Source organism: Emys orbicularis, chromosome 2, assembly GCF_028017835.1.
Source record: "Emys orbicularis isolate rEmyOrb1 chromosome 2, rEmyOrb1.hap1, whole genome shotgun sequence".
Lineage (NCBI taxonomy): Eukaryota > Metazoa > Chordata > Testudines > Emydidae > Emys > Emys orbicularis.
Window position 1 is genome coordinate 221,193,944 of NC_088684.1, and position 20,319 is coordinate 221,214,262.

At 43.7% G+C, this 20,319-nt stretch overlaps 1 protein-coding gene across 1 annotated transcript in view; it reads left to right on the forward strand.

Annotated features, from left to right (window-relative positions):
- GADL1 (glutamate decarboxylase like 1) overlaps positions 1-4,814 on the forward strand; it is an 80,344-nt gene extending 75,530 nt beyond the window's left edge. Inside the window, exon 15 of the mRNA XM_065398018.1 lies at positions 4,641-4,814. Coding sequence (XP_065254090.1) covers positions 4,641-4,814 — 174 coding nt within the window. The remainder of the gene's footprint in view (positions 1-4,640) is intronic.
- Positions 4,815-20,319: the final 15,505 nt, after the last annotated feature.

Here is a 20,319-nt window from a genome sequence, read left to right on the forward strand (position 1 = left end):
CCCCACCCCCACTCCACCCCTTCCATGAGACCCCACCCCTGCCCTGCCCCTTTCCACTCCTGCCCTGCCCCCATTCCAACTCCTTCCCCAAAGTCCCTGCCCCAACTCCGCCCCCTCCCTGCCCCATTCCAATTCTGTCCCCAAATCCCCGCCCCAGCCCTGCCTCTTCCCCGCCTTCTCCCCTGGAGCATGCTAATGCTGCCAAACAGCTGTTTGGCGGCGGCTGGGCGGGAAGCGCTGGGAGGTAGGTGGAGGAGCGGGGCTGCAGTGCGCTCAGGGGAGGGGGAGGAGGTGGGGCGGGGGGTGAGGGGAGCTTGGCTGCCAGTGGGTACAGAGCACCCACTAATTTTTCTGAGTCAGCGCCTATGGCACTAGGAGCTGCAGTGGAGGCATGGCTGAGCCATGCCAAATACGTACCCATCGGTTTCCAGGGTGGGTTTGTATTCAGTATGGCTCAGCCAAGAAGCAGCCACTGCTGCTCCTCTGCTACGGTGGTTATTTAACTGCTACACTGTTGTTTATACCTGCACTAGCTGAATGAGAGCATGAGTTATGTGTACACAAGCACGGGAATCAAAGCACTAGCTCGTAGCGTAGCCAGAGCCTGAGACGAGCATAATGTAGCTCATACTATAAAACAACCAAGGTCAGCGAGTCCTTGTGGTTTTTGTCACACAGATTAAAAACCCGGGTTGGGAGGATGGTGGTTTTGCACATATTGTATGGCAGAGCTATTTTTTATAACATTTGTTTCTAGGGACTTGTCTACATGATGTATTAGTCTGCACCAGAGGGGTATAAATTCTAGTGTTCACTAGCATGTTGCATGCTAGCTGGCCCCTGTGGCCCCTGCTAGCGTGCACTAGAAGTTCCCTAGTGCACGTTAATGTAATCCTGTTTGAAACAGATATAAGTTGATGTGCACTAGGGACCTTCCCATGCATGCCACCAGGGTCCACACAGGCCAGTTAGTGTGCAACACTCTAGTGCATGTGAGAATTTACACCTCTTTGGGGCAGACTAGTGCACCATGTAGACAAGCCCTAAATTACACACACATTGCAGCTACAAACTAGTATTGTGATCTCTCTACTCACATTGAGTAGTACCTAAACCATGAGTAGTCCCGTTGGCTTTTATGGGACATGATGCAAGGTTCTGTTCAGCATTAGTAAGGGGATCACAACCTGTCTCTAAAACTTTTGACGCTGTATTGAATTTTCAAATTCTCATTGTCAGATTTGTTGTGGTTATTGTCCTCTTTCCCCTAAATCTTTATTAATGCTGATTTCATTACTAGTCTCTTTCTCTCTTGTTTGTATTATTAGGCAAAAGGCAAACTTCTGGGAATACGTTGACTTCTGCATTGTTATTCATTATCATCATGTACTTCATTCATACTTATGTCATGCGGCGCACAGTGGGACTAAGGTGGGCTCCCTGGTCCCACGTTGCTCCTGGAAGTGGCCGGTACCACATCCCTGCGGCCCGTGGGGGGCGGTCTGCACGCTGCCCTTGCCTGTGGGTACCACTCCCAGAGCTTCCATTGGCCGTGGTTACCCGTTCCCAGCCAATGGGTGCTTCGGGGGAGGTACCTGCAGGCAAGGGCAGCGCACGGAGCCCTCTGCCCCCCCGGTGGCCGGTACCAGCCGCTTCCGGGAGCGGTGCAGGGCCAGGGCAGGCAGGGAGTCCGCCTTAGCCCCGCTGTGCCACAGGGGTGGCAATCCTGCGGGCCAGATCTGGCCCGCGGGCCATAATTTGCCCACTCCTGAGCTAGAGCCAAGAATATTCTTTCTTTAAATCCAAAATTGATTTTAAGGCAAGATCATTGTGAAGATCCACAGCTAAACTAGTGTGGAGATGCTAGAATGGTATCTTGTAAAATACATTGACTAACCATGAGGTGTTTATATCAAAACAAATTGCCTCAGAGTTACCTAGTGAAATGTGTGTGCATACGTGCTATGTAGAAATAATGCTATTAAATAAAGGTTGGCACCATCATTTGTCTTTTGTGGATCCAGTAACATTTTCTGCCACTGGCTTTTAGAGCTGAAATAAATTACTGCAGGAACTGAAGCTGGATCTATAGCTCTATTTGCTCAGCTTAAAGCCAAAATCTCACCAAAAAGGGTGAGGGAAGGGGCTGTTCTGAAGATATGGTTGAATGTAAAAAATGTTCAAAAAAATTTAAAAACCCCTAAAATATGAATCATAGAAGATTAGTGTTAGAAGAGACCTCAGGAGGTCATCTAGTCCAACTCCCTGCTCAAACAGGACCAAACCCAACTAAATCATCCCAGCCACGGCTTTGTCAAGCCGGGCCTTAAAAACCTCTAAGGATGGAGATTCTACCACCTCCCTAGGTAACCCATTGCAGTGTTTCACCACCCTCCTAGTGAAATAGTTTTTCCTAATATCCAACGTAAACCTTCCCCACTGCAACTTGAGACCATTGTTTCTTGTTCTGTCATCTGCCACCACTGAGAACAGCCGAGCTCCATCCTCTTAGGAACCCCCCTTCAGGTAGTTGAAGGCTGCTATCAAATCCCCCCTCACTCTTCTCTTCTGCAGACTAAATAAGCCCAGTTCCCTCAGCCTCTCCTCATAAGTCATGTGCCCCACGCCCCTAATCATTTTCGTTGCCTGCTGCTGGACTCTCTCCAATTTGTTCACCTCCTTTCTGTATGTGGGGGGCCCAAAACTGGATGCAATACTCCAGATGTGGCCTTACCAGTGTCAAATAGAGGGGAATAATCACCTCCCTCGATCTGCTGGCAATGCTCCTAATGCAGCCCAATATGCCGTTAGCCTTCTTGGCAACGAGGGCAGACTGCTGACTCGTATCCAGCTTCTCGTCCACTGTAATCCCCAGGTCCTTTTCTGCTGAACTGCCGCTTAGCCAGCTGGTCCCCAGCCTGCAGAATCAGGCCAAGACTTTGTCATGTTCGTAAAGGGCTTGGTCATGCCAGGAGCGGATTGCTCTGGTCTCAATCCAGCACAGAATGTAAGCACATGCTTAACTTTAGGCATGTGAATAGCTCATTGGACTGAGTGGCAGTACTCACATGCCTGAAGATAAGAATGTGGTGAAATACTTTGCTGGTTCAGAAAACCAGGCCTTATTCAGCGAGTCTTATTCATGTTTACTTTGCAATGGGGTTACTTGCAGGGTAACATGCTACTCACGTGAACAAGTATGGCAACACTAGGCACTAAATAAACAATAAAGGCTAAGGGGTGAGATCCTGGCCCCATTTAAGTCCGGAGGAGTTTTGCCATTGACTTCAGTGGAGTCAGGATTTCAACCTGGATGCTTCACTTAGCTGCCTCTTATTCAGCTGTGCAGAGGGCGCACGCAGAGAGCAGTGCCTGCTCCTCAGATACTTCTCCTCCTAGTGAGTGGTTGGGGATGGGGCAGAATCTTAGCTCAGTTTCACTAATCACGGGCTAGGCACGTGTGGGAGCTCAACTGTGACCTTTTGAGGGCTGCAGTAACTTATTTCTCCTCATGCCCCACACCCTTCCCCCACACAGCACGAGGGGGCTGGTGTATTCATGTACCAATCCTTGCTAAGGCCTGAGCCTAAAGACACAGGCTAGCCCTAGAGATTGAATCTCAGGGCAGGTGCTGAGGGATTAATGACCAGCTTGGAGAAGTAACCAGACTGGTCATAAAGACCCCAGGAAACTGTGTGTCCGGAGGCTGAGTTATTGCTCTGATATAAGATGAAACAGGCATGGACTGAAACTGCAAGAGTGTGGGCCAGATTCTGCTCTTCATTCATACTCATTTAAACCCGGAGCGACTCCACTGACATCAAGGCCTGGTGGTAGTTCAGATCACTAATGAGATTAGCTAATGTGCAGGTGGCTTGAGTTATCTCTCAACATTTATTTCAGTTTATAATAAAATGCATTTACAAAAAGCAGTAGCCAGAGAGGGATAGGTTCTAGCCTTGATTTTGATGTATTACTCATTGCAACATTTCATACTGCTGATTGATAATGCATCTCTTAAGTAAGGCATTTGGTTTTGGTAACCATCATTCAGCTATTTAGGTCCAGAAGTGTAAAGATTAATTAGTCAGTGTTTGCACAGACCTTTGAAAATGTAAATTGTGTCTTAGATTCATGGAGGATAGGGCCATCAATGGCTATTGGCCAGAGTCCCTAGTTCCAGTTTGCTAGAAACTGGAATGGGTGACAGGGGATGGATCACTTGATGAATACCTGTTCTGTTCGTTCTCTCTGAAGCACCTGGCAACGGCCACTGTTGGAAGACCGGATACTGGGCTAGATAGACCTTTGGTCTGACCCAGTATGGCCGTTCATATGTAAATAGAGATATTTACAGGCCCAATCCTGATCTCCCTTATCCATGCAAAGAACTCTTATGTGGGTTGACCCACTGAAATCAGTGGGCCAATTCTTGTAAGTAGAGGGTGGCAAGATCTTGTCCTAGCTCAGTGGTTCTCAATCTGTTCCTAACTGGACCACATTTTCCATATTGGGGACCCTCCCTCCCATTTAGTGGCAAGGAAAAGTGGTTACAACTTCCAGGCTGAGAACCCCTGTCCTGGTGCTAAATATGATTAAAGATTACAACTTTAAACACCTGTTCTCTTTCCCCACTGTAGGTTGCTCCTGTAATTAAAGAGAGAATGATGAAGAAAGGCAGCATGATGTTAGGGTACCAACCCCATCGTGGCAAAGTCAACTTCTTTCGCCAGGTAGTGATCAGTCCCCAGGTGAGCCGTGAGGACATGGACTTCCTGCTGGACGAGATTGACTTGCTTGGCAGAGACTTGTAGCTGTAGTTCAACAGCACCAGGCGCTGCTTATATGCATGATGTTTACAGATCAAGAATAGCAGCTGCGTAAATGGCACCATCACGACTGTTCTGAGAAGGTGATGTTTCTGAGAATGACCTCCTATATGCTAATAAGGCAGGTATTTGGCAGGTACCAGTGGACAGACTGGGCCAGATTGGCCGCTGACATAAGTGGGCATGACATCATTAACTTCAGTGGAGTCATGCCTGCTTATGTCAGCCATGAATTTAGCTCAGTGAGTATTAAAATCAAAGCACATCTCTAATACGTTAATATTTTAGCCTGGCATGCATTTAAGGATAAAGGCCCAGTTGGTGATTGAACTAGTGGGTCCTGTGGCTCTCTTAATGAAAGCCCCTAAACCAGAAAATTGCCCAGCACAAAATGGGCCCAATCAGCGTTTGCCCACCCATAAACCTACCATGATTTTAGCAGAGCTGAGAATGTTGGAATGGAGATAGTATCATTTTTTTAACTTTTTGTCAACAGGAGATATGAACAGGAGATGTTAAAGTGTAAACATTTCTTTAGCAGCTTTAGACGCACGATAAAATTTTAATCAAAAAGTTAGAAAAATATATTTATCTTAAAGGGGTGTGTTTTATATGCAGGGTAGCTATTCATTAAGAATTGATGTAACAAAGCATTGTATTTATCATGGTTCCTTATGATATTCCTACAGATTTTAAAACCGCTAGCTCTCGTGTGATCAGTGTGTAATTCTTTTTTGGCGTTAAACTTAAGCTGCTGTATAAGTTAAAATTTGTCTGTGATTTTAGCATATGAACATTGTTAAAAAATAATAAGTGAAATACCAAAATTAAATTCTAAACTTTATAGTTATTCAGAATTGCATTATATTTAGACAAATAATTTTGTGAGTGGTCTAGTTTAATTTTTAAATTAAGGTCTAGATAAGCCTATCTATAAAATGATTCTTTCAATCATAAAAACAGAAATCATAAATGTATCTTTCGGTGGGAGTTCTAGCAGTAAATTTAAGGAAATGGCCACATTTTTCACTTCTAACTTGTGACACTAACTTACTTTGATGTTTTATTCTTTGTTCCATAATCTGTCTTTGAGGAAGCACTGACCAATATGAACTTTTTTGTTGTAATGTATCTGTATTGTTGAAAGCTGTCTTTAAATGCAGTGCTGGATGTTTTCATTTCATGTATTGTGGTAGTATCCAGTATTGTAGAACATTCCCGTTTTCAGTCTCCAAGATACCACTGTGGAAAGTTCGCCAGTATCAGTCACACTATCAGAGCAGTAGATGGGAACAAGAGCTTGATAGACCTCTGCAGAGTATACTGGGAATGGATACTTTTGAGCCATGGTACACCATTAATATTATTGGGGAGTTCTTGATAAAAGTCATTGGCATAACATAACCCTTTGGTTTTGCCCTGTAATACTTACTGGTTCACATCATCAAACACTACCTATGATTAAGGCTCCATGTTTGTCACGGAGGTCACGTGACCTCCGTGACTTCTGCAGCAGCTGGTGTGCCTGGCCCGGGGGCTGCCCGAGATGCTCAGGCTGCCCCCGGGCCAGGCGCACTGACGGCTGCTGGGGCAGTCTTGGGCCTCCCCGCCCTCCAGCAGCAGGAGTTTGGCTGCTTACCTGGAGGGGGGAGGGCTGCCCTCCCTCAGCTCCTAGCTCCAGGTGTGCTGCCTCTGCCTGCAGGCACCACCCCCACAGCCCTCATTGGCCATGGTTCCCAGCCAATGGGAGCTGCAGAACCAGGTCTTGGGGCTGAGCGGAGGCAGCAGCATGTGGAGCTCAGGAGCTGGGTAGGGAGCCTGTCCCAGCCCTGCCAATCCTCCCCCATGGCGCCCCCCCCCCCTCGGGCCGCTACTCTCCTCCCCGAGCACCCAAGGCACCCCGCCTGGCTGCACCGCATCCTGAGCACCTTGGGGCTCCCCCTCCCCCAGGCCGTGCCTCCCGCATCACCCCTCGAGCTGCTCCCCCCCCCCCCAAGTTTTAGCCAGGGGTATATAGTAAAAGTCACGGACAGATCACGGGCTGTGAATTTTTGTTTACTGCCTGTGACCTGTCCATGACTTTTACTAAAAATACCCGTGACTAAAACGTAGCCTTACCTTTGACTTCTGGGTATACCAGCCATCATAACATAATTTAAAACCCTGATCCAGCAAAGGACTCAAGTACCTGCTTAAAGTTAAGCACTTGGCAGGTCAGGGCCCAATTGCTGTTCTAGACAGCCACCCTTTCTTGACTGGTGTGCAAAGAACCTAAAGAGCACTGAGTTATCAGAATTGCTTTGCTATTGCTTCTGTAGAGTAACCATTCTCTTTTTTGGCTTAGAAAGAAAAGTGTCAGCATTTTCTGATTCCGGCCCAGATTCTCAGCTGGTAAAAGCCAGCCTAGCTCCATTCACTTGAATAAAGCTGCCCCAGCTTACACCAGCTGACGATTTGGTCCTCTGTGTTTACTACTAGTGAAAAGTGTCACCATGCTATTACATTCATCTTAACAAATTACTGCTTTCCTTTATTTCTAGTGATTGAGACAGTCACAGTACACTTCTGGTTGTCTGTCTGAAATCCCATAGTTCTAATTCTATCATAGTAGTAGCTGTATTTTTAAACAAAAGCCAAACTGAACTTTTTTTGAATGTTTGCACAAAATATTTCTTGGATTTACACTTGCACTGTATTTGCTTTCTTGAAAGGTGAAGGTTAACCTTACAGTATGATGAAATTAACTTTTTGAGCTCTGTATTTTCTCTGTTGCTGTTGGCTCCCTGTAACACCTAAGGGATGTAAGAAGCGGGTCCTGCCTCAGGATTGTAACAGCATTTTCCTATAGTAGCTTATTTAGACGTAATAAATGCAAAATGTCTATTTTTTAGTCAATGATTTGAATAAAAAGTAAAGGAAATGACACTCTTCTAAAGGGAGGCTGTGCTTGTCATTTGTAAATCGAAAAACCAGGAATATAAATGTTGCCTTTAAAGAAGGGCAAAGGGTGAGTGCTCCAGATGGCAGAAGCAGCCTGGGTTTGAGAATGTCAGGTGCGCTCTACCCCTGCTGCAGGCAATGGGTTATTAATATGCGGCGACAAAAGAATACTGCCCAGATTATTTTTGAAAAACACCTGGGATAAGGAAGTATTACAGTTTTACTCCTCTTCTCAGTTAAACTGTCAAATGCAGAAGTTAAACTGTCTTTGCAGCAAGTGGGAGTGTTAATTTTCTGAAATATCCTGGTTGAAAATAAATGGATCACTCAACTCCTCCTCTTCTGGTCAGGGAATTACCATCATTCAGAGCACTGAGCCAGATTCTTCCAATGCACAGATAGAACTCAAGGCAGAATTTGACTCACTGTCTTTGGTTTCCTTTCTAATAATTACTGGTGTCTCAGTAACCAAACGGTTTTAGATGTGTGTCTTTATGATTCACATACGTGGATTTGGTATTATGGTGTTATCTGTCATAAAGGAAGTTCTTAGATTGAGAGTACAATGAGCCAAATTGTACCCTCCCCTATGTGTATGCAGAACATAAGAATGGCCGTACCAGGTCAGACCAAAGGTCCATCTAGCCCAGTATCCTGTCTACCGACAGTGGCCAATGCCAGGTGCCCCAGAGGGAGTGGACCAACAGGCAATGATCAAGTGATCTCTCTCCTGCCATCCCTCTCCATCCTCTGACAAACAGAGGCTAGGGACACCATTCCTTACCCATCCTGGCTAATAGCCATTAATGGACTTAACCACCATGAATTTATCCAGTTCTCTTTTAAACGCTGTTATAGTCCTAGCCTTCACAACCTCCTCAGGTAAGGAGTTCCACAAGTTGACTGTGCGCTGTGTGAAGAAGAACTTCCTTGTATTTGTTTTAAACCTGCTGCCTATTAATTTCATTTGGTGACCCCTAGTTCTTGTGTTATGGGAATAAGTAAATAACTTTTCCTTATCCACTTTCTCCACATCACTCATGATTTTATATACTTCTATCATATCCCCCCTTAGTCTCCTCTTTTCCAAGCTGAAGAGTCCTAGCCTCCTTAATCTCTCCTCATATGTGACCCATTCCAAACCCCTAATCATTTTAGTTGCCCTTTTCTGAACCTTTTCTAGTGCCAGTATATCTTTTTTGAGATGAGGAGACCACATCTGTACGCAGTATTCGAGATGTGGGCGTACCATCGATTTATATAAGGGCAATAATATATTCTCCGTCTTATTCTCTATCCCCTTTTTAATGATCCCTAACATCCTGTTTGCTTTTTTGACCGCCTCTGCACACTGTGCGGACATCTTCAGAGAACTATCCATGATTACTCCAAGATCTTTTTCCTGACTTGTTGTAGCTAAATTAGCCCCCATCATATTGTATGTATAGTTGGGGTTATTTTTTCCAGTGTGCATTACTTTACATTTATCCACATTAAATTTCATTTGCCATTTTGTTGCCCAATCACTTAGTTTTGTGAGATCTTTTTGAAGTTCATCACAGTCTGCTTTGGTCTTAACTATCTTGAGCAGTTTAGTATCATCTGCAAACTTTGCCACCTCACTGTTTACCCCTTTCTCCAGATCATTTATAAATAAGTTGAATAGGATTGGTCCGAGGACTGGCCCTTGGGGAACACCACTAGTTACCCCTCTCCATTCTGAGAATTTACCATTAATTCCTACCCTTTGTTCCCGGTCTTTTAACCAGTTCTCAATCCATGAAAGGACCTTTCCTTTTATCCCATGACAACTTACTTTACTTAAGAGCCTTTGGTGAGGGACCTTGTCAAAGGCTTTCTGGAAATCTAAGTACACGATGTCCACTGGATTCCCCTTGTCCACATGTTTGTTGACCCCTTCAAAGAACTCTAATAGATTAGTAAGACACGATTTCCCCTTACAGAAACCATGTTGACTATTGCTCAACAGTTCGTTTTTCTATGTGTCTGACAATTTTATTCTTAACTATTGTTTCGACTAATTTGCCCGGTACCGACGTTAGACTTACCGGTCTGTAATTGCCGGGCTCACCTCTAGAGCCCTTTTTAAATATTGGCGTTACATTAGCTAACTTCCAGTCATTGGGTACAGAAGCCGATTTAAAGGACAGGTTACAAACCGTAGTTAATAATTCCGCAACTTCACATTAGAGTTCTTTCAGAACTCTTGGGTGAATGCCATCTGGTCCCGGTGACTTGTTAATGTGAAGTTTATCAATTAATTCCAAAATCTCCTCTAGTAACACTTCAATCTGTAACAGTTCCTCAGATTTGTCACCTACAAAAGCCGGCTCAGGTTTGGGAATCTCCCTAACATCCTCAGCCGTGAAGACTGAAGCAAAGAATCCATTTAGTTTCTCCGCAATGACTTTATCGTCTTTAAGCGCTCCTTTTGTATCTCGATCATCAAGGGGCCCCACTGGTTGTTTAGCAGGCTTCCTGCTTCTGATATACTTAAAAAACATTTTGTTATTACCTTTGGAGTTTTTGGCTAGCCGTTTTTCAAACTCCTCTTTGGCTTTTCTTATTACATTCTTGCACTTAATTTGGCAGCGTTTATGCTCCTTTCTATTTGCCTCACTAGGATTTGACTTCCACTTTTTAAAGGAAGTCTTTTTATCTCTCACTGCTTCTTTTACATGGTTGTTAAGCCACGGTGGCTCTTTTTTAGTTCTTTTCTGAGTTTCTTAATTTGGGGTATACATTGAAGTTGGGCCTCTATTATGGTGTCTTTAAAAAGCGCCCATGCAGCTTGCAGGGATTTCACTTCATATTGCAGTAACGTGGAGCATAATTATTTCTTGGGAATTTTGCCTTTCTCTCCATCTGCAGTTTCACACACATCATGCAGTTACAGTGCATGCAGGAGAAATAATCTTGGACTATAGAGATCCTGCTAGTAAGAATTCCTCTATAGGATTGGCGTAGTGTCTGATCCTGCAAGATTTGTATGCATGAAACTCCTGTTTACTTCAGGATAAACGTTGTGTTTGGAGGGCTTGGTGGACTGGGCACTGAATGTCGTAGCCCAAATTTTGGATTTTTATACTACGAAGAAGTTTCTTTGATTTGTCAGTGCTGTAGTACGTGTCTGGATAGAATTTTACAAGCAAAGGATGCATATCCCCCATAAAGCAAAGAAGATTAACTCCGTCTAACCCTAAGAAATGTTATCATACCCTTTCTCATACTGGGTAGCACCATAGTCTACCCTTCCTTCAGTGGGTCTGCTCATGGTGTAATGAGAGTCAGTGGGAATCAGAATCTGGCCCCTAACGTTGCTGGTATATTTAAATGTGCATCTTGCAAATACACAGAAGCTAAACAATCTCCTTGGTCACAGGGTTAAATAATGATTCTTAAAGTATTCATTTAGAAATTTTTGTACTCTGTAAAATTGTTTAATCGCTTTAAGTCTAGCCTGGGTCTTGGTCCTGTCCTGGGGAGGTGATGGAGGTGAGAAAATGCAGATAATAAAGCTCCTTTGTGCTTCAGGAGAATGGATGTCTACTAAGTAGTGTACAGTGTCTAGACATGCCACCCCTTATTTCTGGGTTATTTTAGAAGGGGTTACCTTGGTGAGGACAGAATCTGTCGTGTTCTAGGAAATGGCCATTTTAGAGGCAAGGACTGCTTCTGCTCCTAAAGAAATCACCTGGGAGTGGTTTTGCATGCTATCAAAAACTCTCTTTGGCCTATCTAGGGTGTTTGCTGTGCCCTGTCTCAGTCACTAGCTGTGTACCAGTCAGACTAACTAGGTTTATCTGCCCTGAGTCTTCCTTAAACTTCTCTTTTGAAGGGATTGAGGTTTATCCTTATTGGCGTCACACACAACTGAAGTCTTCTCACTTATAGCCCTAAATGCTGCATGAACATGCTCTCCAAATAGCCTATGACCCTTAAAGGGCAGGGCTATCAGTCTCATTTTACTAATTCAGTAGATCCCCTGCTTCCAAGACGTAAGCCAGAGGGCTTGTCTGTCCAGAACATTAAATGGGATGCCCTGACAAAGAATGGTAAGCAGCTGTAGCCACAACATAAAAATAATCTGCAGCCTAAAGAGTTAGTTTTTCTTTATTTGTTTTTAATGCCGGAGTTTCTAGCCAAGTCTGTCTTGCGCCATGCTAACCTGAATCAAAACTGCTCCAGACAACAGAGGAGTGATGCCAAAATTAAATATTCTATTGTCCCATCTGCCATCATTGGAAATGGAACCTGGGTATCCATATTAGTGGGACTAGTGGAAAAAAATGGATTTGAGGCTCAGTTTGGGTTGCATTGTCACCATGTAGGACTATGTTTGCTGTATAGTACTGATGTTTTCTCAGCTCAGTCAGGAAGTCCCGAATCTACAGCTTCTTCTTTAATATACCCTACCTCCTCCTCCTGCTTCCTGGACTGAGAGGTGTGGTGGCTGGACCTGACAGCATCAGCCTGAGGAGAAGAGATATTGCATGGTGGAGTGGGATTTACTGCAGACAGAAATCTTCCCCTAGTTTCTAGCTTATATGTATTCTAATGATTCCTCCATCCATTTATACCATGTTCGTCCCTCTAATTTCTGAGAGCCTCCTTCCTACAGCCCCAAACCGGATATAGCCCTTTCTCCCCATTCCCTACCCCCATCGACTCAACAAGACACTGGGGTATGATCATTTTGTGAGATGCACAGTCACCTGGCTCCTGGAAATTAGCCTACCTCCAGATATCCTCCACCTGTGAACAGCCCAGTTTCCTATAGGTGAGTTGGTTGATGTTGGTAAAGCACTTTGAAAATATCAGCAATGTATGCAGTAAGGTAAATGCTAAATATTATTATTACAAGCTGAAATAATGCAATTGCACATATTCATTATGTCACAATTGCCCATGCTAATTGCAGGTTGGATGCAATCAAAACAGCTCTGTTGGGTAAATGCACTGTGCATGAGAGATCGTGGTGCAGGGTTTTGTTTTGTTTTTCTTTAAATTGAATCTAACCCTACACAATTATATGTTTTTGCTTCGGATATACAATTAGATGTTGTTACGCTAATTCTGTAACTACACAATAATCAACCAGAAATTACACTGAAAAGCAAAACAAAACAAGGACATTTTGCACAGCAAGAGGTACAATAAAAAGAATGTGAAAGGTTTTGTGACAAACCCGTGAATGGAAATAGTTTCAGGGTGACGGGTAAACCTTCATTTGATGTAATTTTCATTAATGAATTGTTGTGTGTTATGTGACTGTTCTAAAGCACCATTTGAACAATGGAGTTGTGAACTGATAAGTACGCAGCCAATCAAACTGTAAATATTTATGCACCTTGACAAAAAATATAATAGTCTGTTTACTCTGGATGAGCCCTTTGAAAGGAATAATTTTCCTTTGTATTATGGCAATGTTTTACACATATCTCAACATAAAGCTTGTTTTAAAGCATTCAAAGAAAACATGATCTTGGTAACTGGGACCTGATCATAAAATATTATTGAAAATGTGGTCTTGGAAAAAGTCTAATGCCAATAAAGATGTTAAAGCCTTTAATGGAAACCCTGTCACTTGAGTTGGTTGAAATTTTTCAAATATTTTTTCCATCAAAAATTGGCTTTTTTTTTTTTAAAATTGGAAACTCCCCTTTTTTTAACAGTGGTTTTCCCTATGCTTTGATCCTACAAGGATCTCTGTGAAAGGACTCCTGTATCCATAGAGATCCCGCAGTTGGTGAAAATGCAAATATTCCAGAACAGGATTGGATGATTGCTGAGGAGCAGCCAGCAGCAAAGGGAGGTAATTTCCTCTTTACCGCCATCAGAACTGATTCAGTAGTTTAGTTTGTTACATTAGCCATTATGATTACAGCGATTTAGCTTCCTTCAACGAGAGTTGTTTCCCAGGTGCTTCCCCCAGGCACTGGTCAGGTGGCCAGATGCCACTTGAGGGGGGTAACAGCTGCTCTCTTGGGAATTGTAGTCAAATAAATTCTCTTTGCATCCCCAAATTAATCTCTAGATATTCCAACAGGTTTATAACTGGACTAATACAGTATATTTACTACTGTATATTTAGTGCAGCTACAGTCAGGCCCACACCCAAGGGTAAAGGTTTGCAAACATTAGGCCCTAATTTTCTGTAGTACCATAAGTGAGAGTGGCAAAGGGTGAGAGATGTTGCCTGGAAGGTCCAGGGTCTCCTAGCAGTAAGCTCCAATGAGCACTCAGGTCTAGTACACAGCTCAATAGTTCTGTTAAAGTTACACTCTGTGTTTTGGTGAAGTAATTAATTGCCTCAGAGTGGCTTGAGAAGAAATAATTTCTTAGGAATTTGAAAGAAGAGCAGGTGATGACTTCCCAAACAGGGAGTGGGTATGAATTAGCGGTGGTACACAAAACAAAGGGCTTGGCTACACTAAAGAGCGCATTAAAGCAGCCCCAGGTGCCCTAACTCATGACCCGTCCACACTGGCAAGGCACTTAGAGTGCCTGGACTCTGCAGCTGGAGTGCTCCTGGTAATCCACCTCCACGAGAAGCATAACGCTTGCTGCACCTCGGCTGAAACGCCCCAGCGTCAGTGTGAACGAGGGGTTGCATTACTGCGCTGCGATCGGCCTCCAGAAACGTCCCATAATCCCCTTAAGTCAAGTGGCCACTCTTGCCATTGTTTTGGAATCGGCTGCAGCCATGCCGATATGCCCTTTTAAAGCTCCGTTTCTGACAGCTGCCTGCTTATCTGCTCTGGGACAAAGCAACCATTAGTGTGGAATGTTGCTGCTGTGAGTGAAAGAGAGAGAGGCAGGGGGGAGGAGGCACAGAGGTGGGACTTGGAGAATGAAAGGAAAAGGAGCTCAAGGCTGGCACAAAGATGGAGCAATTTTTTGCAGTTTTGCCACCTTGGTCTCTGTGATGTCATCTGTTAGCCTACTAGATTTATGACATATGTTCTGGCAGAGGTTTTAATATAGATAAATAACCAATTTTTAGGCAGAACCATGTAGCCACAAGTGCAGTACTGGAGTAAAGAGCACTGTTATTTACGGTGTCCTTATATTTAATATATTCCATATACAGTAGTTGGAACTGAAATCTTTGTATGAAATATTGTGTGTGTTTATAGGAGGTTTTTGCTTTTTATTTGTTTTATTGGGGGAAGGGTGGTTGACAATTTTTGCTAGTTCCTGATGGGTATAAGAGCTGTGCTAATCTGCACTTCTGTATTATTTTATATTAGTTGTTCTTATGAGAGAAATTAATCATATTGGCCGCAGGAAAAGTGGGCAATTAATTTTACAGCTGAGTGCTTGTGAAGAAAGTGGGTCAGGTGGCTGTGCCCATCTTTGTTTCCTTTCCTTTATGTGCTCCCTAATAGTGGCTTATCACATTCATAATTGGAATGGATTAATTTTATAATGGGCATGACTCCTCTAGCAATCCTAATTACCTTTCCTGATGGAGCCACAAACCTTGGTGAACAACCTGCAAACATTTGGGATTCTGTTTGTATATACTTTATAGTATGAATTGTCAGCCGGTGGCAATCACGATGAAATGACATCGCTTGGGGGTTGCGTGCAGTGCTGTGATCGAGCTGGCAATTTTTGGGGATTTTGTTTGCTCGTTTAACTTTTTGTACTCAGCTATATAGTGAACTGTCCTAACCTATATTAATTACCAGTTCTGGGGGTATTATCCACTACATCTTTAAATATCAGCATCTTCCAGTGACAAACAGATGCATCAAAATAAATACCGGTGGCACTTCTCGTCAGGGAAAGCTCTAGATAACAAAAGGCTGGATTCATACCGGCTTTAACCCCATTGACTTCAGGGGTGATATAGCAGGGATGAATTTGACCGAATACGTGGCACTCAAATAACAATATATGTCTGCTGCCATCTCAGAGCAGCGCTACTGCTTTCAGTCTAAACCCTTAATCCTGCAAGTTCAAGCAGAGCTGTGCAGGCAGAGTGCAGTCGCTGCTCTCCAGATACGCCTCCTCTTAGCGAGGGTTGGGTCCAGCAACACCCCTGGCCAGCCTTACGAGTGAGAGTTACTACCAGCGGCTTCCTCATTATGCAAACTTACTTACTGCAAGCAGCACCATAACGCAGCAAAGAAAGTTCAGGCAGGGTGCATACTAGACTAGTTTAACGTTGAATTTTCTTTATAAAACGAGATTACAGCTGAACAAATAATTTGTGACAGAATTAGTGGTAGCAACACAACCAGTTCTGCAGACAGTTGTACTTAGTTACATGTTGCCTGTTTATCTACTTGTGAACTGAGTAAGCTTTTCTCAAATGTCTTTGTGATACAGGAGGGTGGCGTGTGCTTTCTGGGCATGAGCCTGTGATGGGCCACACACAGCCTCGTCTCAGTCACTTATGCTGAACTTGACATGCGTGAGCAGTTCTGTTGAGCGCTATGGGGAAACTTCAGTTCTCACAGTTGAGCGGGGCCTTAAGCACTTCGTCCTCCCCACCCCCTTAGCTGTCCGTCATGCTAATGAAACTCGCTCACATAAACAAAGGGGCCAGAAAAGGGTCATGAACAAGGCCAAGTGCATTTAGGACCAATGTAGAATGTTTAGTACAGTACTTGTTGTGCTGTAATGCCACCTGCCAGGGAAGCATCCTTAATTATTCTTAAATATGCAGTGTTTTATCAAAACTGAAAGGTCAAAAAGAGGCATGGGGCCAGGACCTCCTTTGCCTGGTCAGTCCTGATGCTGGAACAAACCGCTGGGTCCAGGAGCAGGCTGCTCAGAGTTGTGTTAGGAGCCAGCTTTCTCCCAGGTCTTAGCCACCTTCCCAGCCTACCTCCTGAGCTGCATGAGTACAGCTCAGCTACTCCGTCAGGGGCTGGGCCAGGCATTATTATTTACTACTTGTTGTTTTCTACTAGCCAGAGGAGCCCTAAAAGAGGCTTAAGACCCCCACTGTGCTAGGCACTGTACAAACCAGTAACACAGATGACTGTGTTCAGCAATTGTTTACAACTCTGTATTCCTCAACAGCAAACCAAAGGAACGTGCTTTGGCCTCTAGAGGTGAATTCTGCATGCTTTGTATTTTGGCCTTAAACTGTGATTGCCTGGCTAATTAAGGTTACTAGCAGAAGGGTATTGATGCCAATTTTTAGGATAACACAAGTGTGTGGGAGTTAATTGGCACATATGAAAAGCATAGTGCTTTAGAGCTGAATGTTCCTTGGGGTTTTCCCTGCAAAGGTACTGGATGTGCTTTTTCACACTGGCTTCTGCCACAGGCTTTTTGACTTTAAGCCATTGTAACCAGATGTTACTGGCTGGGCAGCTCTGACACTACAACGCTGATTGGGAGGGGTTTCTAACTGTGACAGGAAGTAGTAATTGTAGGGTTAGAGCAGCCTCCCCGCAGCAGCCTATGACCACCTCTACAGCCCCAGCCACTCCGACAAGTTCCGGACGTCAAACCACTGAGGTGCCACAGCGGGGCTGGAACCGATCTCCTCCCCCCCAGGTACTTTTAATAACTCCTGCCGATCACAGAAAAACTGTGGCACTCGGTGCCATTTTTTCCAGGCTCAGGCCTGTCTTCTACACAAGGGCCATCATTCCTAACTGGGACCAGCAGGTGCTGCTCAAAGGCCTGACCAGTAGCTGCAATGGCATAGCCCAACCTCTAACCTGGTGCTCAGACTCACATCTTTCTAGGTTACTGCACTATCAGACCAAAACTTGACTGTTCTAATTAAGGCCTTGTTTGGACATGGGCTTCAGCCGTCAGTTTGAAACTGGGTTGATCCCACCCACACTGGCAGCAGTTGTGGCTGCGCTATTGGTGTGTGGAGAGGTTAGCAGCTGTGGGGCAGGTTTAAAATTTCCATAGGCTTCCCTCCACCCCCACAAGAGGCCACGACTGGGGCCTGGATTTGTTGGGAGTAGCCATGAGGCCAGCAAAGCAGCTGTGCTCTGAGCTTCACTCTCAGGCACCTGGAGAGAAGGGCTGACTATGAATGATGGCAGCAGAGTTTGTAGGATTGCTTTCTCTGAGGAAACACCTTTCCCCAGCAAGGTTACTTACTCATTCTGGAAAATTTGTCCGGATAAGAAAATCCCAATGAAAAAAAGTCTCTAGTAGTTTTATTTGCTCTAATAAACATTTGATTTATACAAAACAAACACTGTTTAAAATGAAAATAAGTGCATGAAACATTTGATAAAGAAGAGTATATATCCACATTCCTATTTCATACATGATGGACAGGTGAAATACTCCTTAGAAGAATAAAAAATTCCCTTTACATGTAGTAGTAAAAATGTCAGTAGTGTCAGGGACTACTGGCTGTTATTCCTTGGCCTCTACCCTGGAGTGAGGAAAAATACGCCATGATACAATCTTATGCTACTCTCCGGTTTGTGACAATGGCTTGCTTTTCCTCTCCAGGCAGTTACTGGAATGCATTCTCCAAACCCACCACTAGAGGTCAATGGGCCATAGCTCTGCATCGATGATACATCAACACACCAGACAGCATTTATAGTAACAATGTTATTGATGTTTGCAGCACAAAGTAGCTAAGCTGTATTCCTTTTTCCCGTAGCGCCACCATTCAAGCTAAAATAGTCCCCCTATAAAATCCGGCAAAGTATTTTCTGAATCCAGTTTTAGTTGTTGACTTTCTGCACCACTCTTTAAATATCTCTATGTAGTTTATTATAAAAGCAGATACAAAAACATTTTAAATAAAATATTTTCACCATAAATCTTAACTTCTATGTGAATAAACATGTTTCCTATTGATTTATAAAGCAGTCTCCTAGAAAAATATCAATGTCTGTCTGACAAAGGCTTTTATAATTGCACTGGACACACTTCTCTCTCTAGATATTTATTAATGGAGAATTGTTTTAATTTCAATGGCACATTTTATTCCTCTGTGAGAAGAGCACAGATCACAGAAGACACCTGAAGACAAAACTGGTAGGAAATACTGACCGCTGATAGCTTTACTTTAAAGTCCAATATGAGGCAACTTCAAATCTAAACCTCTTGGAGGGCTAAAAGAATGTAAGCAATGTCTGATGGGTGAATTTTGGAATGCACATTTTTTGCTAGTTATACTGAATAGCTGGGAGCAGCTCTAACTGTATATGTGCAGTATGTGACAATCTTATGTTAGAGTGTTCCCACTGCACCCAGATCTGCATAGGAATTCAGAAATGGAGGACACCGACGTTCTTTCCTAGCTTTTGCAAATAAGGCATGAAAGAGTCTGAACTAAGGAAAACTGAAAAAAGAACTGGATAAGTTCATGGAGGATAGGTCCATCAATGGCTATTAGCCAGGATGGGCAGGGATGGTGTCTCTAGCGTCTGTTTGCCAGAAGCTGGGAATGGGCGAGGGGATGGATCACTTGATGATTACCTGTTCTGTTCATTCCCTCTGGGGCACCTGGCATTGGCCACTGCTGGAAGACAGGATACTGGACTAGATGGACCTTTGGTCTGACCTCCCTATAGCTTTTCTTGTGTGTCAAGAAATTAGACATGCTATGTATAAAAAGAGTGTTTTTATATCAATACATGAAGAGTAAAAAAAAAAAAGTACTGCCTTTCATCAGAATGTACAGCAAATGCAAAACATCTGGATTATCATCGGTCTTGCCTGATTTCCTAGGGTCGGGGGAAGGAAACGTGTTCCTCTGATATTTTGCAGCCTGCTAGCATGAAGTGTAAATTCAAAGCAAACATATAAGGGAGAATGACTTTGTATGGAGACACATGTTAAGAGTCGAAAACACAACCCCTCTTTTTTGGAATATTTTGAGGAACATAGTTAAGCCTCTGAGTGCATTGGTGACCCACTGAACATTACATACTAAACCTTTTGAAACTAGCTGCAGAAATGATTGCATAGTTACTGCAGAACTGAAACAGACTCTGAGGCCAAAATCTGTCTATCTGCTGTGAATAAGCTCTCTAAAATACAGAGCAGCAAGGCAACAGCAGCATATGTACAGATATAAGATTTGAAAGCCACCTTTCTATTGCCTATTGTTCCTATGCATTTGGTGAGGTGCCTAGCACGTTGTTGCTGGTATCATGAGAGACTTCTCCCTTTGTTTCCTAAGGAGAACTCTGCCCATTTAGGTACTGGTAGTTTCCTGGAAGCACATTTTACTCTTTCCAGAGTATGGCTGTATATATAAGAATAGCTAATCTGTAGTTATATACAGGCATTAATAAAGTGCAAATATTATTGGCTATTGTCAAATCTTGTTTCCTGAGGAAGTGCTAACACAGCTTAGCCATGACAAGGTCTAAGGCAGCCACGGTATGACACCAACTCCCTATTTTTGGTTCACACAAATTCTTGTCCCTCTGTGGAGACACCACTTAAAAGGAGTGGCAAGATCCTCAGTACTTCAGGAAGCAAGTCCAGGCATTGATCAGGACCTCTTCTTTTTCCAAGCTGCATGAGTTCAGGAGCAACCTCCCTCCTTTATGCAAGCCTAAGCTGGTTG